This window comes from Medicago truncatula, chromosome 3, assembly GCF_003473485.1.
Source record: "Medicago truncatula cultivar Jemalong A17 chromosome 3, MtrunA17r5.0-ANR, whole genome shotgun sequence".
Classification (NCBI taxonomy): domain Eukaryota; kingdom Viridiplantae; phylum Streptophyta; class Magnoliopsida; order Fabales; family Fabaceae; genus Medicago; species Medicago truncatula.
In genome coordinates, this window is record NC_053044.1 from 34819093 (window position 1) to 34845899 (window position 26807).

At 32.3% G+C, this 26807-nt stretch overlaps 3 protein-coding genes across 4 annotated transcripts; 1 reads left to right on the forward strand and 2 right to left on the reverse strand.

Moving 5' to 3' along the window:
• The first annotated feature begins 214 nt into the window (after positions 1–214).
• Positions 215–7695, forward strand: LOC11411361 (probable sugar phosphate/phosphate translocator At3g11320). Of its 2 annotated transcripts, none has more exons than XM_039831422.1 (6): positions 215–436; positions 569–792; positions 4291–4764; positions 5612–5715; positions 5802–6030; positions 7140–7695. In XM_039831422.1, exons 3-6 carry the CDS (start codon positions 4321–4323, stop codon positions 7287–7289), a joined length of 927 nt encoding a protein of 308 aa, XP_039687356.1. In that variant the 5' UTR covers positions 215–436; positions 569–792; positions 4291–4320; the 3' UTR covers positions 7290–7695. The 2 variants fall into 2 exon arrangements, with proteins under 2 accessions (XP_039687356.1, XP_003600842.2); XM_003600794.4 differs by having other exon boundaries at positions 215–432.
• Positions 7696–7811: 116 nt separating this feature from the next.
• On the reverse strand, positions 7812–13046 carry LOC11408197 (uncharacterized protein At2g39910). Its single transcript, XM_003600795.4, has 7 exons — positions 12365–13046; positions 12122–12208; positions 11103–11293; positions 9324–9519; positions 8929–8993; positions 8140–8241; positions 7812–8054 (listed from the first exon to the last, which is right to left on the reverse strand). Exons 1-7 carry the CDS (start codon positions 12908–12910, stop codon positions 7898–7900), a joined length of 1344 nt encoding a protein of 447 aa, XP_003600843.2. The 5' UTR covers positions 12911–13046; the 3' UTR covers positions 7812–7897.
• Positions 13047–20684: 7638 nt separating this feature from the next.
• On the reverse strand, positions 20685–23284 carry LOC11408198 (NAC domain-containing protein 100). The gene is made up of 3 exons (XM_003600797.3): positions 23080–23284; positions 21984–22264; positions 20685–21438 (listed from the first exon to the last, which is right to left on the reverse strand). The coding sequence occupies exons 1-3, from the start codon at positions 23273–23275 to the stop codon at positions 20857–20859; spliced, it is 1059 nt and encodes a 352-aa protein (XP_003600845.2). The 5' UTR covers positions 23276–23284; the 3' UTR covers positions 20685–20856.
• Positions 23285–26807: the final 3523 nt, after the last annotated feature.

Consider the following 26807-nt stretch of genomic DNA (forward strand, 5'->3'; position numbering starts at 1 on the left):
ATAAAACCCTCTACATTAGTTTTGTTATTTTGGTTGTTATATTGTTTTTCCTTTCTATATAATAGGATCATCAACACTTTGATCAGTCAATAAGATGAGGAATATTTGGAATATCTCTATTAGATTCTCTCTTTCATAGTCACAATACTTTCTATCAAATTTTTCCTGAACTTATTAGTGCTATATATATATTTTTGCTTGAAATATGTACTACATTAATCATGTGTTTTATTGAAGGAACAAAACATCACTGTCACCATTGAATCGGTACCAATTAAGAGCTCACATTCATTGCCTTGTTCTTTTCTCTGCCCTCTTTCTATTTACTCACTTTCTTGTGTCCAAACTTAGTTAAACTTGTCACTCTTGGATTTGCATCTTCAATGGCTCAAATTACTCTTATTTCTCCAGCAACTGGCATAGCTATTACTGGCATGTACTACTAATATGTTGTCCAAATTCACAAATTATGAAACTCTCTTTGTTTCTTACGTGTTATTTTGCTATATGATCCTTAAGCAAAATCAAGTGATCATACATGAAGAATTGATCTATTTGGTTTTTTCAGGTAGGAGGAAGAAACTTGGTGAAATATCTGCAAGGTACAAATTGAGCTCACTATCACCACATGTTAATTGGAATATTCAAAGGCATATTCCATGGGTTGATTTGACTACTTCATCAAATTATTATTCATATGGTAAAAATAATACAAGGGCCGTAGTGAATGTGAATGTTTCTGAAGGAGGTGCCATCTCTCTCCCTCATGGTCATGGCTGGCCACTTGAAAAGGTTTGGGAATCTTTTTCATCTTAACTTACTTTTTCATCGTATAACTAAAAGAGAAATGATATTTGTACAACCACTTTCTCAGAATTTTTAAATAACTTTCTCTTTCATACTCACTTTATATTCTTACTCTCTTTCCCTTTTTCTCTCTCCATTGTTTTTGACCAATGAAAAGAGAGAAAATGAAGATTGTCAAATAGATTGTACCAAATGGTTGTTCAAATATCATTGCTCTAACTAAAATCATGTAATTATTATATAGTATAAAACTTCAATTTATTCCTTAATCGGTGCCGAGGTTAAGTTGAAAGTTGTAAGTCTCACTTTCAACTTAAAACTTTTTTTTTTGTTTTCTTAACCAATGTCCCGAAACATCGGTTAGCATGATCCGAAAACTTATTCCTTAACTTTTCTTTTATTTAAAAAACTTAAATCAATAGTTTTTGTACAATAATTTTTTTGCAACTTTTGACCCAATCCAAAATATATCCTTATCGGTCCCTAAACCTTACACTCCTTTTCATCCCAAAAATATTAAAAGTCCTAGCAGCATACATTCAACATTTTGTAAATGAAATCATAGTAAAATTTGTTACTGTTTGTAATGATAGATACTTAAAATTCAAAGTCAAACTTTGACAAAAAAAGGGTATATTTCTATCTCCACCCACCTCCAAATCAATCCTAATGTCCCCTAAAATTTCCTCTTCCTAGCTAACAATAAAGAAGTACTTACACTACAAATCGGGTTTCAACGAATTTTTGTATGGTGCCATTTTTATTTTTTTTTGGTCAAGTAGCCTAGTGGCTAGAGCTCACACAATTTAATTGTGGAGAAGTGGAGTTTCCGGGGTTCGAACCCCGGCTCCTGCATATAATATGCAATATCCCTACCAACTGAGCTAAGCTCACGGGGATGTGCCATTTTAATCTTTGATAATACGCCTTTGAATTTTTTCTTTCTGATTACTAATCTCATAAGAAATTTCCTAAAGTAACCAAGACAAGACTTAATAACATAGTGGCTAGAGCTCACACAATTTAATTGTGGAGAAGTGGAGTGTCCGGGGTTCGAACCCCGGCTCCTGCATATAATATGCAATATCCCTACCAACTGAGCTAAGCTCACGGGGATGTGCCATTTTAATCTTTGATAATACGCCTTTGAATTTTTTCTTTCTGATTACTAATCTCATAAGAAATTTCCTAAAGTAACCAAGACAAGACTTAATAACATAGCCAAAATTGCCAAATTTTCTTGGACCAACTAAGTTCATTGCAGTTGAGATAGTCTTACATTCACACCGTTATATGATATTGGTCACCCGATCTTAATCATTTGATTCTTAAACATAAAATCAAAATATGTTTCAACTAAAACTGTACGGTTCATATTTAAAACCCTATGATTTTGTGATTATATGCATCTATGCATCTATTTACAATTTTCGTGCAGAATCAAAGTAAAATTTACCTCCAAAACAAGATTTTTTTCTTCTCTAAAGTTATTCATGAAATCCTTTTTCTATGTTCTCTCAGAGTCAAAATAGGTTGAAAAGTTTAGATTGACACAAATTTTTTCAAATTTAAGCATGCTCTTAACAGGTGATCCATTTTTATTTTATTTTATCTTTTGTAATGGAGTACAATATCACTTCAAAAATTATTAATGTAAGCATGTCACACACATTGAACAATAATACACACTAATCCAATTTTTGCACCTAAGTTTGACTATTCCTTTTTTTTTTTTTTTTTGAATCAGCAAAATTTTATTGAAACGAAAACTCATGCAAGACGCAAAGAGTCGGTATAAACAACAATACAAGGATGCTGCCTATAGGCGTAACAACCAACCTCCAACACCAATCCGGCAAGGACACCAAAAAACCAAACTTGACTATTCCTAATAAATTATTCCTTTATTTTCATTAGTGACACTCGTAAGTGTAACACATGTTTAACGACCCTAGTTGTCCAAAGTCGTGGGGTGATGATAATGGATCCTACAATTCATCTTCTAAAGTTCATAGAATTATTTAATCTTCCTCAATTTATTTTTTACTAAATCATTTTTTACTTTAATTCTTTCATCTTTCAATTTTGCAACACTTGTTTAATTATCGAACTATTGTCATAATAATAGTCAAATTACAATAATTTCTTTAGAGGTATGTGCAATAAATGACACCTACATCCTTTAGTTTTGAAGAATATATCGAACTCCCCTCAAATTATACTCTCTTATTTTGTAAATATAGTGGGAGCATTTAAGTGCATTTTTTTTCAACAAATAAAGATAATTTGTTTGTTTGTCAAAAATAAGTCAAATAGTTGTATTTGTACCCAAAAAAAGTCAAATATGTACTATTTGGACATATGACATTAACATGGTAAGTGAAATTTACCCTATAAACTTTTTATAATTTCTATATAAATCCGTTGACCACACAATTACAACAAGTGCCTATAATAATTTAAACATTTTAATATAATTATTTTGATTTTACCCCTAGCTAACATGAGAAATAAATTGCAAAAGAACAGTTACGTTTTTATTAACTAAAAATCAAACTTATTTCCAAATTTAACTTCTACACTTTACACTTTTCTTGAAACCTACATCACATCATAATTACAAATGAGACGAGCAAACACAATTGAAAGAAGAAAAGAAAAAAAAAAAAAAAATCCAAATCAACATCTATCATCATTCATCACTAAATTAAATCCATTTTCAATTTCAAAAATGCTTTTTATTTTTAAACTAATTTAATCTTTATTTCATCTAATATAAATGTATTCTCTTTTCACATTTATTAAATAATTGTTGTATATAAACCAAACCATATTATAATTCAGATACATCAACTATTCAACGTATCTGAAAAAGTAAAATTTATTTATAAATATGATCGAATAAAACAAATTTTTTAACAAGCACTATCGAAAAACTCAATCACACAAACTTAAAGTTTCAAAATCATTTTCTAAGGTAACAATCTCGACATTATTAGTTGACCTAAAGAATCAATTATCTATCATTAAATAAGTACAATAATACACGTTCAACTTTTTTTTTTTACATTGATTAAAAAAAATCATTTTATTTTTGCAATAATACACTTCAACTATATAGCTTTAAATATTCTCACTTAATTTATTTCTTCTTCTCTCTCTCTCTCTCTCTCTCTCTCTCTCTCTCAATAGATGCTGGCAAACACATAAACATCATAACGCAAGCATTTTTCTGTTACCATCATTCATCAAAACAAAAACAAAAAAAAAAACAAACTTTTCCTTAATTCGATTTCGACCCACCACTCACCTCGTTCTCCTGTCTCTCCCTCATTCCTTAATCTCCCCAAACCCCCCCAAGCCATGGATTCACAGATCCATGGCTTGTTCCGTTAAAGTCAACAACTTTTTCCGTTTTCTTCGACCCATTTCAATGCCCAGATCCATTACCCTTTTCTAATCACAATCATGAAATTGTTACAGGTTTCTGAAGATCAAAAAGGTTCTAAAACAATGAAGGGTGCTTCAACACGTTTCTTCACAATAGGTCTTGTAGCAGCATGGTATTCATCCAACATTGGTGTTCTTCTATTGAACAAGTATTTGTTAAGCAACTATGGTTTCAAGTATCCTATTTTTCTCACCATGTGTCATATGACAGCGTGTTCTTTGTTTAGCTATGTTGCTATAGCATGGATGAAGATTGTTCCTATGCAAACTATTCGATCCAGGGTTCAATTCTTTAAGATCTCTGCTTTGAGTTTGATTTTCTGTGTTTCTGTTGTGTTTGGGAATATTTCGCTTCGATATCTTCCTGTGTCGTTTAATCAGGCTATTGGCGCGACTACGCCTTTCTTTACTGCCATTTTTGCTTATATTATGACCTTTAAGAGGGAGGCTTGTCTCACTTATCTTACCCTTGTTCCTGTTGTTACTGGTGTTGTTATTGCTAGTGGGGTATGTAACATTTCAATCACCCTTGTTCATTGTTTTTGTTTTTGCAATTTAGTATATGTATGATATTGTGCATTGTTAATTAATGGGAATGGTATGATATGGGGGATTTATTTGGGTGTTGACTTTTTTATGGTTTGATCAAATTATATCTAGTTTAGTTTTGTTTGGGATGTGATTTCAAATGGTTATACGAGATTATGTGTTGTATTGGAAAGTTAGAAACTTAGTTTAGTTAATCTTTTGGATCATTATCTATGTTCAAAAGACTTAATTTACGTTTTTTCTTTTTCTTTTTTCAATGAGCAATTTGTTAAGTGTATTTAGGCTATTGTTGAGTCAACTTTGTCTTTTGGTGAGAGATAACTGATGTATTCAATTTATTTAAGATTTCAATCTAAATACAAGTTTTGTCAAATAGTGGAGCTTTAGCATAGCAGAATTTGCACAAACTGTTATTGTTCTTTGATACGCTTTTAGTACAAAGTTTTGTCAAATATAACAACACTAAAGCATTGTAGTGTGACAGAATTTGTACAAAACGCTATTTTCGTCGATTGACAACACTAATAAACTCACAACACAATAGTCTGAATATGTTCTGTACTGGCATTGAATGATATTTGTTTTAGCAGTGCATGATATTACTTCTTAAACATGTTTGAAATACATTATTGAGAATCTGAGTAATACATGTTTACACTGTCACTAAACTGAGTTCTTGATATCCAGTTTTAAGCAATAGTAGATTTTTTTTTCCTTTGATGTATTCTTTGAGTGATATTGATATGTGAAAAATAAAAATACTCTGGCTTCTGATATGTTTTTCTCTTCCTCTATTTGATCATAGGGTGAACCAAGTTTCCATTTATTTGGATTCATTGTATGTGTTGCGGCTACGGCTGCAAGAGCCCTAAAATCAGTGCTACAAGGAATTTTGCTTTCTTCTGAAGGGTAAGGATAAAGAAACTGATCGTTTTACTTTTTGGTGTTTTCAAGTTATATATTCAAATTGGACTGAGATCTTTATTGTGTATCAGAGAGAAGCTGAATTCAATGAATCTCCTCCTTTACATGGCTCCAATGGCAGTGGTTTTCCTTCTTCCCGCCACACTTATAATGGAAGAAAATGTGGTTGGAATCACGTTTGCTCTTGCTAGAGACGATACCAAGATAATTTGGTATCTGCTATTTAACTCGGCTCTTGCCTATTTTGTCAACCTGACCAATTTTTTGGTCACGAAACATACCAGTGCTCTGACCCTTCAGGTAAGTCTCAACTGTTCAAATTAGTTGCTATCTCTCTTTCGAAACTATTAAGACTTAAAATAGAGGTCAATAGTTGGGTTATAGACATAATCTATGATAGTCATTGTAGCATAATTTGTTCATGTAATTGATCCCACCCAATGAGATTAAGAATTGGTTGTTGACTTGTTGTTGTTATCCTTCTTTGTTTTCCTTCTATATTTAATTTAACTTTCACTCCAACAAGTTCTCTCATTTGTTGGTAGTTGGAACATCAGACTTTGGTGGTTGTCAAATGCTCTTATCTTCAAGTCACAATTTTTGTATCACAATATGAGCATGGTCTTTGTCCCCTTTATTTTTTTAATCTGGTATTTTGTAATGTTCATCAGTGCAATCATTTGTGTGATTTTTGAATCTCTTGTTTTTTGAAAACAAATTACCTTATTTTATTTTAATTTTTACAATGCCTAGCAATATTTAGTCTAGTTTAACAAAGTTTATAATATGAATATTTCTTGTGATTACCAGAGATGTCATTAAAATTAATTTAGGGAGTGCCACTAAACTTTCTACTGGATATGCTTTTAAAGTGTTTTATAATCAATTTTATTTTGTTTTTTATAATCAATTTTTCAAGATGAATCATTACCTATGATCAGAATTTGTGTGGTTGAGTTCATAACTGGACCAATTTTCTTTCTCTCCCATTTAGTTGTGATTTCATTTGATACCATCAGCAACATAAATATTTGATCAGGTTTTGCAATGAATTGCTGCATATGACCTTTGGATATGATTAATTAACATGTAAATTTTGTAAATGTATACAATTAGTGTTTAGGTTGTTAGTCATGAAAACATACAATCAAAAATGAAATTCTAGCACATTTCAAATTACTTTTAATTTTTTCCCCTCTGTAAGAATGTTAGGCTTTGTTTAGCACTGGATGTTTTGGATCAATGAAGTGTCATAAATAAGTAGATGGGCTGGGGACCAGCTGTGTACTATTTTGTACTCTGATATTTAGTTGTCGCTTTAAGTCATTTTTTTCAACAATTTCTGTCATCATGCTTGAAGTGATCATCTAAATTGATGTTTTAACTAATCTTAAAGTTGATTTTTACAGGTGCTAGGGAATGCTAAAGGAGCTGTAGCTGTAGTAGTTTCAATCTTAATATTTAGAAACCCAGTTTCAGTTACTGGAATGATGGGTTATGGACTCACAGTCTTCGGAGTAATACTCTACAGCGAAGCCAAAAAGCGAACAAAGGGATAATCGGGTCATCATTCTTGGGAAGACAGCACGGATGAAGTTACATCATCATTCTTGGGAAGACAGCACTGATGAAGTTACAATATTTTGTTTTAGTTACTGCACAGACAACCTCACTTCAATGAGGTGAATTTGTTTAGAATGCTAGTGACCAGACTCTGAATCTTTGACTCTAATATACAATTTTTTTGTCCCCACATAGAAAGCCTCATTGAATGGGTCCTCTTTTGAGTTATAGCAATGATGCAAAAAAAGCCCACAGTACAAAAGTTGCAATAAGTGACTGAAATTTCTCTACTTAAGCATTCCAGGATAATTGAGTAATGTCTTTTTGTCGTATATTCTTTGAGGAAAGAGTTGTAAAATTGGATATCTACTCATATATGTCAACTCTACTTACATTTGTTTATTTTAATGATAAAATTCATATTTTTTTCCCACACTTGAAATTCTGTAGTACGATTTCTGAGATATTCTCTATTTTGAATAAAGAATATATATATAAAATAAAACTTTGAACTAAAATTGTACCCATAAATTTTCCTTTTATATACATTCTCCAAAATTGTACAAATGTAGCACTTAAATAAAACATAATGAATGTCAAATTATCATGTTTGAACGATTCCAGAACTCTGCGTACTATTTTCTGAAGGCAGGGAATCAAGATTACACTTGTAATTTCCACTTAAAGATAGATTAAGATTGGTCAAATCTGGATCGGTTTGATGCTTGTCCCAAGCTAAGTTAAAATGCTGGCCTTTGCTTCTATGAACACAAGAAAGATATTGAATCAGGGAATGAATAAAAAATAACATTGTTTGTTGAAACTATTCCAAAAATAAAGTCTTACTCTTGAAGTAGAACCAGTATCTGAGTTATATTTGCTCTAATCTCTTCCCGGGCTTTTCTCAATGCTGCCTCCTTATACACAAGAGCAAGTTTATCTACCAACCTGAAGTCAAATCACAAGTCCAAAATGGATTAGATCAATAAGGAAAATACATAATGAAATGTAACAAAATATTGATATCCACATAACGTGTATTCAGCCACATAATCGACATGGAAACCTCGAGTTATTGTTGTCATTCATAATTCAAAACAAAAAAACATGAATTTGGAAGAAAACAGATGCAGAAAGTGTTCAACTAAAATGTTGTCTATATATAGGATGGGATGTCAACTGTCAGCACTAGTGCATTTTTTTACAGTAGTACTCAATAACGTGATAAGTAACTACTCTGGGAAAATTCATTCATAAGACTTTTTTGACAGTGGTACTAAAGAACGTGATAAATAACTACTCTAGGAAAATTCATTCCTAAGGCATCATTTCCTTTGAGATGGATACCAAAAATTAGTACAAATATTATTCCTAAATGGAATAAATATCAGACACCAATTTGAGTAAGTCATGTTCCCATTTTCTCGTGTTCATTGTTTCAATTCAAAATTTACATTAAACAGAAGTAAAAACTGCTACTAAAGTTAATCGAGAAGTGATATCCTGTACCAAAAGACCACTTAATGCCACATTCATCTGACATAAAAATTTAATGATGTGATATCCTGTACCAAAGACCACTTAATGCCACATTCATCTGAAATAAAAATTTAATGATGTAACTTTTTAACTCACCTTGCAACGTAAGGTGAGTTCCTAATCCATGTCAGTCTCAAAACTACATAAGTACACTTCAGAACCTGCAGAGTACCAGTACATCGAAGTTAAACAGAAATTATTTTTGGCATAAAAAAATTAAAAGAACACAATTGAATACATATTCATCAATGTCAAAGCCATATAAAGAGAAATGAAAGCCAGTGCTAAAACCCCTAGAAGTTAAATTAACAGCAAATATTTTGAATATAGATCTAATTCAACATTGCAAGTTCAGCCAATGATTTTGGTTCAGTTCTTAAGAAAATAAAGTTTAATCAAAATCATAAGGCTTCCTTTAAAAAGTGCCCTACAAACTTCAGATTTGTAATCTGGTGAAGCTTTAAAGCTTTCCGATACGTAAAGATACTCACCAAAATAATAGTGTCATCATCATCTGCATGCATCCACTGAAAAAATAATGGAAAAATGCGCCTGAAGTGAGCTAAAAGCACAAGACCAACTCCATTAAGTAGTGAATCAACAGATTTAAGCCATGCAATGCGGCGCTCTTTGTTTCTTGGCTGACGCTCCAAGTGACTTAACATCTCATTCAACATCTTTTCAAACCTACTCAAGACATTTAAAAAATGAAATTCCAGATACAAGATAGGCCAAAGTTAAGTTAGTAACATTGAAGGCTAATCATTGACCAATTGTAAAGTTTGTATGCAATATAAATGAGGTTATAAATCAGTTAGTTAAGTTGGTTATTAGTTGGTTTTGTTTGTTAGGCTTGTTACATGGAGGATAGTAGTTATTTTGTGTTTATCAACTCTGTTTGTATTTTGGCCCTATCTGTTGTAAATAGGACTAAACCCCTCCCAATGGAAGGAAGGTAATCATTTTATGAAATAGTAAAGTAGAGAATGCTTATTTGGAGTAGCCTTGTGCGCAAGGTTATCATCTTGTTCATTCCTATCATTTCCATTCAATTGATAATACCAGAAAGAAAGCTTTATTCTATTTCGAATTATTCCTCTGCTTATTCAATTTTGCCCAGTTTTGGCAATTATTTCTTATACGAAAAGAAAGGACCCAACACAATATTGCTCATAGCTAAAAGTTAAAGCCCAAATGTAGCCCATTGTTAATAAACCTGAGATACTAATATACACTTTCTGACATCCACCATGGGTATGGTTTTGTTATGCCAAAGTGTTTTATTACCTCAAGGAAAAGGGGAAATCCTATTTGATTATAACTCTGAAGAACTTTGAGGATCTGCAATCTCTGTAATCTAAGGACTCATTTATCTCAAATGATAAGATATCTATCCATCTCAACCCTCTTCTTATTTACAAGGACATGCCTTTTTATCTAATCATCCCAGCCTCCTGCTACTAACCAACTAACTCTAACTCCCTCAACTAGTCTAATTATCTAATTTTCCATCTGTCAGTTTATCCAAACTAAATGACTCCCTCTCAAGTTTTTAATAATATTTTTCACTTGCAACACAGCATTTCGAATCTGCCCATATCCGTCAGTATATCTTTTGACTCTGCAATCAATGAGATCAAAGGTCATTTGATCGAACATAATATAACAGCAACAATGGTCAAAGTTTTCCCATTTGGTGTACTCTGCTACAGCCTACTTGGACCAAACGTCAAAATGTCCTATCATGAACTAAATCTACAGATCTCCATCTATTAAAAATAAACATTATCAGCTAATTCAGCTCTCTTGAACACAAAAATAAACATGATAACAGTTGGTAAAAGATAACATAATATGTGCTCCTTGGCTTATTGATGTGAAGTCGTTAATCTCTCTTTATTAGCTATTTGAAAGCAAAATAAAAAAGCACGTCTGCGTAATTTGTTACTCTCTCTAATAAGTAATAATCAAGTCAAGGAAATCAGGACCAGTCAACTATAATTACTGGTTCCTATAAAATACCACATTTCTGAAGACAGTCTTTCAAATTTCAGTCTAGACGACAGTCAAGAACCAAATTCATTTTCTTTCTAATGCACAAAGACATAGGAATTCATAGTTAAACGATAATCATTTTCCAGCATATTCAGTTTGTTTAGCTAATCATTCCAGTTCTAAAATTTTACATGGTATTTATCACGTGAAGATATTAAAATTCCTATGTCGCTAAACCATTTAAAATAAAATGGGATGGAAAAAGATCAACACACCACGGACTGCGCGGATTACTTTTCTGCGTAAGAGACATGAGAGTTATTGATGCCTCAACTACACAATCCCATACTTCATCATCGGCAGCAATATTCTGGCAACAGGCATCAAGTATCACATCCTCAAACCCACCAAGCTCAGCAGCATCCACATTTTTCCCAAGATGCGCAAAGCTAACCATGCCCTGTCCCTGAAATTATAAACGATAAAACAATAACCACCCATTGAACAACTTTCAGATTCAGTCCTTTCCATAAAGCAGTGATTTTCAAAATTGTTGAACCGTCACAAATAAAACACTAGATTGTTTTCATGAACATGCCCCTCCTCAACTTCATGTTTCATTTGTTACTAAGGGTCTATTTGGATTGGTTTGTTTGAGTTTATCTACTGACATAAGCACTTGTAAGAAAACTTATGGAAACAGCTAATGACATGTCCATGATTGTTTCTACCTTATTTTGATAAGCTTTCTAGATTAGCTTATGAATACAACTTATAACTTATATAAAAACAGTTTGACTTTATTTTATCTTTTGTTTTAGAGATAGGATATTCATAAACAGTTTATGAAAAACACTTATGTTATACAACAACAACCAAGCTTTATACCACTAAGTGAGGTCGGTTAAATAGATCAAACAATGTCATAATGTTCTATCAAATACCATATTTCTATCCAACTCATCTCTAGATCTTTCTTATAGTTTCTGTTATAGTTTTTCTAGGTTTTCCTCTGACTCTAGTCACTTGACTGCCCTTCATTTGATCTACTATTTGCATGCTCAAACCACTTAAGCCTAGTTTCAACCATCTTTTCTACTATAGGTGCTACCCAACTTTCTCTCTAATGCTGTCATTTTAATCCTATCCCATCTAGTCTTATCACACATCCAACACAAGATCCTTATCTCAATTACGCTTAATTTATTTTCGTGTTCAAATAGGGCCTAAAGCACACTTATGTTATAAGAGCTTAATTAAGATGTCCATTCACATAAAACCCGAAAGCACATACCTTCACCTCTGGCGACCAATGATCAACAGCAGTCAATGCACAAGGAATCACCCACCCACACAATTTCCCCAAATGAGGATAATCAACCTATAACAACACATATCAAACCCGAACATCATCAATATCTTATAATGGACACAACATGGTTTTAAATTGTGGTCCACAACTGCAATTTTGACCGCAACATAGCGAATTTTGAAGTCATCACAAACACAACACAAAACAAAATACTCATCCTCATACCTGAGTAACAAACCATCTAAACTGATAAGCAGCAAGAATCGCGAACCCAACCGGAACTCTAGCCGACGCAGCAGAAAACTCATCAAACTCATCAGACTTATCAAAAGAACTCTCCTTAATCCTCTCCTTCAAAATAGGAACCAGTTCAGGAAACAATTCAATCAGCAACCTCTTCTCTGGAGGAACCAAGTCACAATCCAAACCCAATTCAGCAACCTTTTCGGTGTTTCTATTATTGAAAACTGTTAAATAAATTTGGGATAGTTCGAAAAAGGAAGCAGATGCGAGAGAGGAGAGGTGATTGGGGATCCATGAGAGAAGCTCGGAGTTGATGAGGGTGGAGGATGAGAGAAGAGCGCATGCTAGAGCGAAGTCTTTGATGGAATTTGTTGGTGTGAGGAGTGGTTCGAGAAATGCTTTGACGGAGATGGTGGCGGTTTTGGGAGGAGTGTATGATGTTGCGGCGAGAGAGGATGTGATTGAGTTTGATAACCGGAGGAGAGTTTCTTGGAGAGTGGAAGATGATGATGATGATGATTCTGACATTGGATGCTGATTAGGGTTCTGCTCGCAACACCGCCGCCGGCACCGGAAGAGAGTATCACTCCGACGAGAATGACACCGTAACTGAGTATTGGCGCTGCGACGATTAAAAAATAAAATAAAATAAGACTCTTTCACTCATTTTAACGGAATCTTGCATATTTTATACAACTGAGCTAAGCTCACACGAAGACACTCTTCACGCATTTGATAGTGGTCCTTGGATTAAGATCAGACAATCCATATTTTAGTTGATGTGGAGATAACCTAGATTTAATCCTAGTAACTTATAATTTATTTTTAAAATAAAAATACTGAACTTAAAATTTAAATCGTCTCATCTTACTTCTTGTATATGTGTATTGAATGCATAAATGTGACAAACTTTTGACAACATGGAACCCTTGTCTACTTTGAGGTGAGGGTTCAATTAATCTCTCATCCTCATACTAAGTATTGTGACGAAGTTGGATTTTCTAGGTCAGGTTGTTGCTCACACAGTCAAAGACATTGATATTTGTCCCTCTCGATCTGACGAACTAAAGAAAATCAAAACTTTATTTTTTTATTATATATTTTAAGATATCATGCTGAAATTTAATTGTCTGATCTTGATCAAACAACTACCGAGGATTGACTATGTGCGTAAGTTGCAACTGCACGCAAATGTGGTGTATATTTTTACCGTTACATCAAGTTAACATTACTGGCCTCGTGAATCTTCTGAAAATTCAAAAATGACCCTGGAAAAGTTAACAATGATCCAATAATGGAAAATTCATTAAAACGAGAAATAGCAGGTGAATGTAAAAATTCCTATTATTGGATCATTATTGGTTTTCTCGGGGTCATTTGCAAATTTCTTGAAGATACGCAAGGCCACCAGTGTTAGACTTGATATAGGATTATGGGTTCTGCATGGTGTGGTGAACATCGACTTGTGCAGCAAGCTAGGGGATAGGGACGGATGTATGTTGGTTCATGTGTGGGCTTGTGCCTACACAAAATTTTTAGAAACACTTTTTTAGTAGTATCAATATGTATCAATAGTTGATATTTTGACCATTTGGGCCCACACTAACACAAATTATTTCTTCCTTGGCTCACACATATCATCATATATCTCAAATTCTTTCTCGATAATATGAATATTATCAATAATCAAATGCGAAATTGTGTGAGAAATGATCAGTTAAATGATTGTTTAGTTAATTATATTGAGAAAGATATTTTTATTGATATTTGTTGTGAATGCGTACTCAAAATTACACCAATACAAACTATAATGTGTGGAGCATGTATCAATGGCAACCAACAACCAAAGTAAACCACAAGCAACAACAATAATATAGACCTAGTCTATAAACCAAGTGCATAGCAAAACCACAATCCAACTAAGGAATAAACAAGATAAAGAAAGCAAAAGAAAAGATAACAACACCAAGAAAATGTTGACCCAGTTCGGTGTCAATGAGTTCTTACAAAGAGATACAAATGAGTTCTTACAAAGAGATACAAATGAGTTACATGAAATTAGCTTCAACAAGCTCACAAAGAACAACCTCAATTTCTACCAATTTTCCCAATCTCACCAATGAACAAAACACTCATGATTTTCACTCTCCCAAGGTGTTTACAATTGTTTCCCAACTCTAGAATCTAACCCCTAAAAGGGCACCAACCATTTTCCCAAGAGCCCCCTCTTTTGGTTCTCCAAGATTCACATCTTTAGTATCTAAAACCCTAAAAGTTCTCTCCTTTGGTTTCCATAAGATTCACCAAGCTTACCCAACAAATGGGTCAAAGAATGCATATATTGTGTTCAGATCTGGACAAAATCATGTCACGATTTCCCAAAATCGTGTCACGTTTGGTGCGTACGACCCAAGGTACGACCAACCTTATCCTGAAAACTTGCCCAACAAGCCGAAAATCGTGTCATGTTTTTCCCAAAATCATGTCACGATTGGACACCCTGAAAACCATGCTCACTGCCTAGAAAATCGTGACACGGTTGCCAAATCGTGTCACGATTCTTCACTTTCTCAAAATCCATTTTTGAGTCACATCTATTCAAAAATCGTAGAGGATAAATTTATATATGGTGCTCCTACTATTCAAAAATCATGGATCCGTCACTTGTAGATGATCCACCTTCACACAAAAAACTCGTGAACAATCTTGCATGACATGGTTGTGTCACACATTGGCATTTCATTCTAAAACCATCCCACTTGTATTTGCTTGCAGGAAAATGAAATAGAGATTTGTATAAATATGTTGTGGATTTTAAGTGAATTCTTGCAGGTTGGTTGATCACGTAATATCTGGGTATGTGTCTTTATGTTTTTGCCTAATATGCATTTCTGTTATTTACTTTTGTGAATTAAGATTGTTTGAGCATACCATGTTATAACTCATAATTGAAGAGCCTTTCATATATAAAAACAAGGGTTAATGGTGCTTTATCCCCTGTAATATAGGTCATTTTTTGTTTCCCCCTGTAAAATATTTTTTTTGATTTACACCCCTGCAAAATTTTTTTTTTGGAATACCCCCCTAAATCCTAATAGGTCATAAAAAAAAGACTTTATTTTTTTATAACCTATTGGGGGGTATTCCAAAAAAAAAATAAAAATTTACAGGGGGTAAATCAAAAAAAAAAATTTATAGGGGGAAAACAAAAAATGACCTATATTACAGGAGGTAAAGCACCATTAACCCTAAAAACAATATACAGTTAGTTGATGTTACCGCTGTTTTTTTTTTTTTACCAAAACAAAGTTAACTATTATCATTAATCAACCAATGTTCAATATAAGAAGGATAAGAATCAAAAATACGGTGACTAGCCCAAGAACCGGCTGCCCTAACTAAGGTATGAGCAACCATGTCAGTTTGTCTCCTAATAAACTTCACCTTGAAGTTGGAATGTAAAGATAACTGATAAATAATATTAGAAACAATAGTATAAAATTCTGAATCACCATGACCCGGAGACGTAGGATAGAGCTTGCACTAGAGTAGTGGAGTCAGATTCGAAGATAACCCGGTCTCACCACTGGTTTTAGATGTGCAAACTTTTCCATTGTCAAATGGCATTTGGTATCAAAATTTGAGTGTTTGGTTTCTTCCGTTTTAATGATTGTTTTTTTTTTAAGAGGATTTGAAAAATATCAAAAATATTTCAAAATATAGACGTAGTCGTTCAAAGTCCTTCCTAAAAAAAAAGGATAGCATTTGGATGACATTGTGGTTGGTGACATTGGCCAACCACAATGTCACATGTAGCTTTCTTCTTTTTCTTTCACAAGATTTTTTTGTTGTTTTGCACACTTGTAACATTGTGGTTGGTAATGTCACCAACCACAATGTCACCCAAATATTATCCAAAAAAAAAACCGGTTCCAAACAACTCTTAATATAAATCACTTTTGGATGAGCTATGATTATTATTTTTGTCCTCTTTAAAATCTCTAGGGTGATCTTGGATGAACCACAGCCACTGCACAAATCAAAGTGCCTAAAAATAAAGAAGGCAACTCCCTAACCAATAAGTCTTCTAACACCTAAGCACAAGAAAACACAATTCTTATAAATTAATTCCAAATAGCAGTGCACATAGTAACAATTGTTTTATTGTTTCCAGACCCAAAAATGATACCAAACTCACCAATTTCATTGATCATCACATCAGCCAATGCATATAACTCTAAAGGCCAACACAATATCAATTGCATTATCTTTCACAACAACATTAATATCCATTCATCTATTCCAATTTAAAACAATCTATTACTGTAACCATGAAAGCAAAAACCACATTGCATTAACTACAAGTATGTGTAAGAAACACAAACACACTTGCAAGAGAAAACGAATTACAACCAATGGCCACCGTATATATGCGGTTGACCAAAAAAAGGCACTCCTAAAAGGCCTCCCGCAGAAAGCACTCAGAAAAGCAAACCAGCAAAACCAAAAAGGCAGCTAACATACTCCCAACCAAATGCCTAAAAAGCTGAGTAGAATTCAGTGATGTTGATACCTGAATAACAAAAGCATAATTTTGGTTAACTAGCTAGTAGAGAAAGAAGCCCTGGTTACATAACGATGGAAAGATATTAATAATTTAATGGATACTTACTCCATCAACTTGCACTCTTTTATTAGTATGAATAAATAGAAGTTCTACCCTTTAGTGAGTTTGACATTGTATTTGTCAACTAAGTAGCCATCATTTAATCCTCCTAAAAAAGGAAGCAAACCAATATCCTCCTAAGGGAGTGGAATCTTAACACTTCTATTCATCATTAACCATACATGAGAATATTAAATAGTATTACACGTTGAAAAGTATTATTTCATTTGAGCCAGGAAACTATATTCAGCATAATAATAAAAAACTTGGAGTCACCACAATTTAAAGTTTAAAACAAGAACAATAAGTTACTAATCCAAAAAAACTGCTGAAATAGTAAACAAATCAGTACTTTCTCAATACAAAATAAATTGATTCATTCAACATATAGCACACTAAATACAAGCTCTGTCATGATCCTTTCATTGTTTGTCCATGTCTTCATCATCTGATTATAAGTACATATTTCATAATACCCGAGATATCCCTCTTTGCATCCAACTCTATAAACGAGGAATAGCCATTCACAAACTTAGGACTAGTAACTAGATATTTTCAAACTTTTCAAATGACGTATATTTTACATTGAAACAAACTCAAAATGCATTGTTAAAAGGTAAATCTTATATTTTCATTCGACCTGATCTTTCCCAAATATTATATGACAACATTGCCAAGGTACATAATTTACCTGAAGAAGATAATTCTTTGGGTGTTTCCAAATATGTTCTTGAATACTTAGCTAAATAAGGTAAGATTTTATCTTCGGCCAACGGATTGATTCTTTGTCGGAATAAAACTAGTAACTCTAAAGTTCAAATGTTAATTAGCAACCCATCAACACAAACTTGATTGCCAATTACAATACCGGATCAACCGCAACATATGAATGTTGATGCAGACCTTAAAGTTATCCTTGAATGCAATGACAAGTAAAACTGCAAGGTGTAATTTTTTTATGATAAGGCAGATGAGTTTTTGTCCTCATATTGTGATTGTAAAATTTATATAACAAAGGAAGGTATTTGGAAGGTAAAGGAGGAAAGTCTTTTTACCGACAGTAGGAACTTGAAACTTTGAATGTCTATCTTTTGCAACGCAGATGTTTATTTTATCTTAGATTGATTTTCTTACTTGGTAAAAGTTAGTTTTTATTTTAGGTCTTGTATCATGTCTTACAATTTTGAGAATGGAACAACAAAAATTTTCAGGATGCCAATAAATGTTTAAAAATTCTCATGCTATAACTTATATCATGAGGACCCCATATGGTTTTTTTTGGCACCCTCAACATTCTTTTTGTTCTATTCTCAAAATTGTAAGACATATAAGACCTAAATTAAAAACTAATTTTTATCAAGTAAGGGAAGCAATTTCATATGAAATGAACATCTCCGTTGTAAAAGATTGACATGCTAAGTTATTAGTTCCTACTCCCTGTTAAAAGGCTTACCTCCTTTACCTTCCAAATACATTCCTTTGTTATAAAAACTTTACAATCACAATATGCAGAACAAAACTCATATGCCTTACCATAAAAAATAACCTTGGAGTTTTCGTTGTCATCACATTCAAGGATAACTTTAAGGTATACATCAACATTCATATGTTGTAGTTGAGTTGACATTGAAATTGGCTATCAAGTTTGTGTTATTTGTTGTATCATGACAAAAAATCAATATGTTGGCTGAAGATAAAACCTTCGTATATTTAATCAAATATTCATAAACTTCTTTGGAACCACTCAAAGAATTGTCTTATCAAGTTAAATGGTGTAACTTAACAATTTTATCATTGAATCTTTGAGAAAAATCATGTTGAATGAAAAAAGACTCACCTTTTAACGATGCATCTTGAGTTTGTCTCAATGCAATATATACGTCCTTCGAAAAGTTTTAAAAGATATTGTTACTAACCAAAATTTGTGAATGACTTTTGCTGCTGCTAATCAATGTGATATTTCAATCAAAATAAAATATCACAAGGGATTGAAACCATAGTTGTCTTTGTAAGCAAATAAAAATTGAAGCCATGCTGTTTAGAAGAGAAAATGATTGGACAAATAGTCTTCGGTCTAGTAAAGTTGGTATAAACGAATGTTCAACTAAAGAGTATTATACAATAGTCATTCATCTATACATTTCCCTTAGTAAAAAAAGAAAAAATGAAGGGAAATATATAGATGAATGACTTCTGCAACGTTGATGCTTTTATATTATGAATGGGAGGTATATGTATGATCCACCAATTATCACTGCTTTCAATTCTCATCATAGACAATAAAGTTTAGCAATTTTCTTTCCACTATTTCTCTTAAAATCAATGAATACTTGGTATTTCATTCATTTCCATTGATCAAGTCTTGATTGACAAGAATGTTAGTATATATCTTTTTTGTCAAGACAAGAATGTTATATTTGATATCTTACACTTTGTTTTGAATAAAATAGAAATATATATTATCATTTATTTCCTTCATTATATGTGCATTAACATGGAATCAAGAGAATTAATTCTGATTTTATGTCATTCATATTCTAGAACCACTTTCTTATCACAATGGATTTTTTTTAACTTTAAAGGGAAAATACTATTTATTGCGAATTGCAACTTCGTGAATTTTCACGACTGTGTATTATTTACTTCAACTGCACCATTACCCTCCGGAAAATGCTAAATGAAGCGAAAAGCATGATCCCAAAGCTATCACGATGAGTGTTTTGAGTAAACATAATACCACTGCCAGCCTGATTTACACTAAATCCGGGATTAAGTAAATGAAACGGTTTTTTTCCATTTAGCTATGTTTAAGCCCAAAACAGGAGCATCGTGAGATTTTACGAAAAAATCTCTTGCTGTATGTAGCAAAGACTCTTACCCTCCCTGTTTTCCATTAAGTTAGAGTTGAAAGTTTAACTCATATGTTATTAAAGCAACGCGTAAGCATTCACATGATATTCGTGAAGATATCCTTTGCTTGATATAGAAATGCTCTTTTCTTTTATACTTTTATGAAACATTTTTTTTCATCAAGAGGCGTTTAATGCAACAATTCAGTTTTTCCAAGATTCCATTTCCGTTTCATTGAAGTGTTGCAACTTGCAATTTTTCACCAAGAGGCATTTAGGATGTCAAACCTTCTTGACCACTTTATTCCTTTTTCCGGTTCTTCTAAATCATGTGGGTTTGGAGAATGATATCATAACCATTTTTATGGCTGAAAGTAGACAGTTATCAATGGCCATTTATGTAACCCACTTATCAGCTAGCTTAAACCTGCCCTTCTTAGTAGTGTTTTAAATAGCTTTTCAGAAGACGGCGCAGTTAGCTATGACTTGGTTGTAAGAGATATGTTATTTACAATACCTCTTGCTTTTGATCTCCTTGACTAGAGGAATTTTATGGTCATCTAATAGCTGAATCAGCTTATCCTTAAGAAAATAAACAAATATATTGTGTCTTCCATTGGATCGGCTCGCATATCATCATAAGAATTTTCCATATATATGATGGAGATAAGCTGTAGACCTCTCCCTCATATAGCATGCATCTTTTAATTGTTTTTGTTGAATGAATTTCTCTATGTGTGCTCCTTCAGAAGCTAATGTGTTTAGATCATGGAATACTTTCCCAACCAATTATCTTTTAATTGCGGGTGCATGTCAATGATGGTAATATATATTACAACTGAAATTTAGATAAGTTCGGATAAAATAGATACAATACACCTTATAAAATATGTATACCACAAAACACAATAGATAAATGAACATGCAGACACACTACCAACATGAAATTTTGTTTGTAATCAGAAATTCTTCAAGCTATCATTGACCACATGTCCAGTAGAAGCTGATGACAGTTCTTGATTCCCAAACCACCTTTGAAGCATGCCATTTCCATATACCACAGATGAGATATCATCATCAGAATATCTCCCAAAAGAAAACTCTTGGTTTATGCTTTGGTTTGAGGTTGTTCCAATATTCTCATTCTCCAACTGCATCCTCAACAGCGATTGGTCTTGAGAGAAGAAAAAGTTTGACGAATTTCCGACCATTGAGGTTTGGTTCAAATCAGCAGCTATTACTTCAGCTAAAGGATAAACATCCATTTGTTTTGAAGAGGATGAAATGTTCAAGATACTAGTTTCATTGTTATGAACAATGTTGTCATCTTGTGATTTTGGTTTCACCTTGTTTTGAGAGAAATCAGAAAGAGTGGTTTGGTTTTCACTATTGTATGGAGAAGAATCCAATAATTGAGGCAATAGAGATTCATTAGTATTTGATGGTCCTTCTCTAGAGGAGTTAAACCTTCCATGTTTTGAAACATCCTTTTTCTTTGCACAATTTTTCTTCTCAAAGACTCTACTGAGAACCCATTCACTCTACAAAAAAAGGTTAACACATTAACATTAGATGAAGAAAACATTATTTTAAAGAAAACAATCGTTTTTTTTTAAGTTTTTATTCATTTTTACAGTTTTTTAAAAATACTATTTCGAAGAATATTAAATCTGCTTCAAACAAAAAGTTTACTAAAAAAAAGCTGTTCCAGTAGTTTCCCTAAAAGTTATATTTTTTGAATTGATTTTTTATAAAAGTTATTTTTATGATGGTAATCAAACTAAATATAGTTTACTTTATTTAGAAAAAGGAAATTAATCTCTTAATTATATATATCAAAATCGCTATTTTATTATTTATTACAAATAGATCATTGGTGAATGTTTGGATCGACGATAAGTTTGACAATAATGATACAGTAATTTTGTTAAAATTCAAAAGTATAGTTTTTGTCAAAATTACAGTAACACAAGGTAATTCTATCAAACATATGGTCAATGTGAACATACACTAACGAATTTTCACATGTAGTAAGAGTAGAAATCATAGACCAAAACAAAGCAATAAAAAAATATAGCAATATTACCATTCCATTTGTGGATGGGTTGTGCTCAGAGAGTGTGTTACCCTTCAATCGGTATTCATGCATGACCCAATTGGTTTTTTCACCACTCGGAGCTCTTCCTATGTAGAAAACCAATGTTTTTTTCATCCCAATTAATGCATTTCCCTTGAAAATCTCTTTGTCTTTGCCCGTTGCTTTCCAATAGCCAGCATTAGTAGCTCTATTGGTCCTTCGACCAGTTGGGTATTTTCTCTCCCTCACGCAGAAAAAATACCATTTTGTTTCTCCCATTTTAGCCATCTCTGAATAAACCAAAAAAAAAAAAAAGCATAATTAAGTTATGAAACACCAAAAGATATACATACATACATACATTAGACATGACACTGATAGATCCACACTCATAATAACTTTAAAAAATAAAATAAATTAAATTTAACCACATCTATCAGTGTCGTGTTGGTGCGGATACCTTACATATTATGATGTGTCGGTGGTACATAGTAATTAAGAGATAATAAATAACCATCAAGGTAAGATAATCACGATATCTCTAAGGCGTAATTAAACTACTCGCTTTTATCCTTGCCAAACCCTAGTGGTCACAATTTTTCTTCTTCTTTTTCATTCAGATCCAAATTGTTTTTCTTTCTTTTTTTTAGTTAAATAAGTGATTTCCACATAAATTAAGTCTTCTTTGGTAAGTTTTAATGATTCCACCGTCTTAATACGACATTGTTTGTTATGATTTCTCGTTGTTGTATAGTGTTTTCTTGATTTTTCATCTTAATGCAGTGTTTAATTGATTTAGGTTGAAAAATTAGCTTTGATCAAGTCCAGATCTAATCAATGACTTTGGCACCATCAATGTTACAGATCTGTAGGCATTAGTATTTTTTACACTTGAACATAGTCGTATTTGTAGACTTGTGTATTTTGTTGCTTTTTTCGCAAATTCATCCATTTGGTTTTTAGTGACTTTAATTGCATGTATTATCAATGTACTCTATCAACATCGTTTATTTAAAATAAAAACTCCAAGGCGTAGTTTTTTAACCAGACTACTAATATAATATAATAACGACTAATATTTACTTATAAAAAGCATTAAATTCACCTGGTAAATCCCATGGTTCACACTTATTCATATCAACTTCAGCAATAGCTATAGCACAGAAGCTATTGTCATCAACCTTCTTGATAAGGTAATGATTTATAAGCTCTTCATCGGTCGGATAGAATCGAAAACCAACCGGAAATTTGATCTTTTCATTTTCCATTTTGTGATTGGAAACATTCTCATCTGATCTCATCCTGCACTAAAATCCTCTGTTTCATCAAAGAAGCAAGTTAAAAACCAAATAGAACAAAAAAAAAAATTATCTCTGCAAGTCTTGATAAAATGAAAGACTGATACCAACCTATTAAAGTTTGAAAAATGGAGTGAGATGTGATGAGAACAAAAAATACTTTGGTTGAATAATGTAACTGAAAAGCAAAAAAAGAGAAGAGAGTGAATGATGTGAGAGACAATTTGTTTTGATGAAATTGATAAAGATGTTGAGTTGTAAGAATACAAAACTCCTTAAATGGTGAACTTTTAGGTATGCAAAATGTGGCTCATAATGAAATTTGGGGAGAGTTCAATCTTTTATACTTTTAGAAGTGTTTATTATGTTGTAAGCGCGTGATTAGTATGTCAAAAGTTGAAAGATGAAAATTGTGAAATGATGATAATGAAAAAAAAAGTGAATAATAATAAAATAGGTTAAATAAGTTTTTCGGCATACGAAATTTCTAAATTTTGTCTTCAAATGAATCGCTCTTTTTAGTCCTTACAAAATTATTCTTCAAACAGTTTTAATTTTATTGTTAAGTTAATATATATTTTTGAATGACTTGTTGCAAGCATGTTTAGAAGATTAAGATCATCCATGAAAAATCAGATCAAAATTTAAATTCTAGGTCTAGATTTTTATTACTTTTAAATGAATTGTTTGCCTTAAAATGTTTATATATTTGATTCATTGCAAGTTAAAAAGTTCTAAATTATATGGGGATAAACATTTTATAATGGTCTAAACATGTTTGCGATAGATCATTTAAAAATATGTTTTAACTTCAGAAGGACTAAAACTTTTTAACTTTTTATAGAGGCTATAGGGATGGAATTTGTGTTTTTTCTTTTATAGAGGCTAATTTGATACCTCGCCAAATTACAGAGGTATTAACCCATTCATATATGTTGTAAGATAAACATTTAGATGTGCTTTAAACTTTCCTAAAGATACAATATGGATCCTGATTGTCTTCTTTTAAGGCGGAAAAGACTATTAAAATGTCGGTCAGGGATACTTGAAAGCACAAATTATAAACTATCTAATTTCGATGCACTTTTATAGAAACATGATTTATCATGTTTCAGTTTGAACTGACGTTTTGAAAAGTTGGAACTCTAAAGTAACCAGTTTATTAAATTGGGAGTCCATATTTTTATTGAAATTATTAAAAACCAAAAAAAGTGACTGTTTATCCGATTTCCTTTGTTTTTTTTTTTTGAGAGCACGATTTCCTTTGTTATCATGTGCTTTTTTAATTAAAAATAAAGATCAAAACGGTGTTGTTTTGAGCCTCATGTTTTTTTTTTTTCCAATTTTTTAAAAGAGGAATGATATTTTGACAACCAATTTCCAACAACTTTTAGTGACAACTTTTTTTCTCTCTTTTTATTGGACAATAACAATATAGAGAGAAAAAGGAAGAGAGTGAATAAAAGTACAACAAGAGTATGAGAGAGAGAGTTGTCACAAAAATTGTTAAAAAATGGATGTTAAAATATCATTTCTCTTTTTAAAATGATCCAAAATGGCGTGGTTTTGACTTCGGTCAAACTCAAATCCTTATTTTTACTTCTTTCCCTTCGTACTACAACCCTTCTTCCTTCTTCTTTTCTTTGCGGTAAAAATAAAACAAAAATGTCTTCGCATATGCTACCAAAACCCTTTGTTCCTCCTTCCATACGCCACTCTCCATCACCCTTCATATTTCTTCTTCTTCTTCAAGGATGTCTACTAGTTCCTTGATTCCTTAATTGAGTTTTTATTTCTTTCTATTTATATTTTTATGATTTGTTTCTGTTTTTGTTTTCTATTTTGTGTTTGTTGTTTTCTCATATTCTTTTTTCCCGTTTGATCTCGGTAGTTCTTGAATTTTTTTCTTCCCAAATATCAAGGTAGAAGTCATGATTGTTTTTTTTACATATTTATACTTTTTTGATTTTTTTTCTTCTTGTCACTAGCCTTAACTGCGGATATAGAGTATGGTATTTTGTAGATACCATTTTGTATATATTTTTGCCTATAATATGGGGGTGTACTCAGTTAAGACTCATAAGAATTCGAACCAGCACAAATTGACCACACACTACTATTTTTTCAGTGTCATTACTGTCATATTTGATTATGAAGAAATAAACTTGAATGACTATGATGATATTTCCCCTAAAAATAGACTATGACGGTATTTAATTCCAGTGTTCGTAATGAATGTTATATCAAGAGTTTAATGGTGGTGTATCGACAATTTAAAACAATTTTGCACACAACCAATCAAAACATTTAAAATTGCTACAACAAGTAATGTTTTTAATTTAAGTGGCAATTTTGAATGTTTTGATTGATCATGTGAGCAAAGTTACCGTCAATCCACCATCATTAAACTTTTATATTAATTGAACTTAATTTTTATGTAATTTGATTTGGATTCAAATTTTATGTATAATGTTCTAACGATTGAAGTTTATTTATTATACAATTTTTTATAAAAAAGGTTTCTTTTACTCAATTTTTTTTATTGGCTACCACCATTTCAAACTTACTAAATGTTAGAAATTGGGTTGAAGCACTACGCAAAATTTAAACAAGAAGATGAAAACAAACATAATAAAGACTGCATATAGATTATAAAGCATGTGAAAACACACTAAATTTTCGGTTTGATTTGCCACTACCGGCTTATACCAACCGGATGCAAAAGGATCTAGGGAAGAATCCCATTAGGATATTGTGGACAGGATTTGTACATTCACACTAAACGTATCGATCTTTACAAAATAAAGTTTTGTCGATTTTTTCGACAGAATTTGGATCACAAGAATGTGATTTTTTATCTCTTTTTTTGCCTCCAAGGTGTGTCTATATATATATATATAACATCACTTGGTAGAAAATGCAATGAAAATTACATCATAAAATTGGAAAGATACATTTTGCAAGTCAATCTCTCATGTCAGTACTGAATGTGCACTGGATAAATAAATCACACAAGATTTGCACACCACACATGTATAAGTAAACATCAGAAAAATGACAAGTAATGATGGAACAATTATGAAGGAAAAAGAAAACCACACATACAACAAACACTTGCTTGAAAGATCAAAATACCCTCTTCTTTCAAAACAGAACAAAGGCAATTAGAAGGCACCAACATTCAAGATTCTGGAACGGAGGCTGCTGCACGTTTGATTGATGCAGACTTGATAAGATGATTGTAGCTCCCTTTCTCCTTAAAAAGCTGAGAGAAATGGTGCTTGCAATACAAAATGCCCTCAAGGGCTGCATAATTTGATGGAGTTATAGGACAACCACCGTGTGAACACTTGAAACATGATTTGTGATAGGCCTGGCTTTCTACTGTCACCTACATTCAGAATAAGATATATGTTAAAACATAGCAACAAGGAAACCAAGACATTCTAGTTCAGGGTAACCGTGCAGAACTGCAGATTTATAGTAATTAGATTTACTCATTCGGGCAATTATTGACAAATGGACACAGCAGATT

Excerpts from the sequence above, each read along its gene's own strand:
- LOC11408197 (XM_003600795.4), bottom strand. The coding sequence starts at position 12,910 with ATGTCAGAATCATCATCATCATCATCTTCCACTCTCCAAGAAACTCTC. Across the intron at positions 11,294-12,121 it reads ATTGGTCGCCAGAGGTGAAG|GGACAGGGCATGGTTAGCTT; the intron begins GTATGTGCTTTC and ends TTATAATTTCAG. Across the intron at positions 8,994-9,323 it reads ATGATGACACTATTATTTTG|GTTCTGAAGTGTACTTATGT; the intron begins GTGAGTATCTTT and ends GGTACTCTGCAG.
- LOC11411361 (XM_003600794.4), top strand. The coding sequence starts at position 384 with ATGGCTCAAATTACTCTTATTTCTCCAGCAACTGGCATAGCTATTACT. Across the intron at positions 433-568 it reads AACTGGCATAGCTATTACTG|GTAGGAGGAAGAAACTTGGT; the intron begins GCATGTACTACT and ends TGGTTTTTTCAG. Across the intron at positions 5,716-5,801 it reads ATTTTGCTTTCTTCTGAAGG|AGAGAAGCTGAATTCAATGA; the intron begins GTAAGGATAAAG and ends ATTGTGTATCAG.
- LOC11408198 (XM_003600797.3), bottom strand. The coding sequence starts at position 23,275 with ATGAGATCAGATGAGAATGTTTCCAATCACAAAATGGAAAATGAAAAG. Across the intron at positions 22,265-23,079 it reads TGAACCATGGGATTTACCAG|AGATGGCTAAAATGGGAGAA; the intron begins GTGAATTTAATG and ends TGGTTTATTCAG. Across the intron at positions 21,439-21,983 it reads ACCCATCCACAAATGGAATG|AGTGAATGGGTTCTCAGTAG; the intron begins GTAATATTGCTA and ends CTTTTTTTGTAG.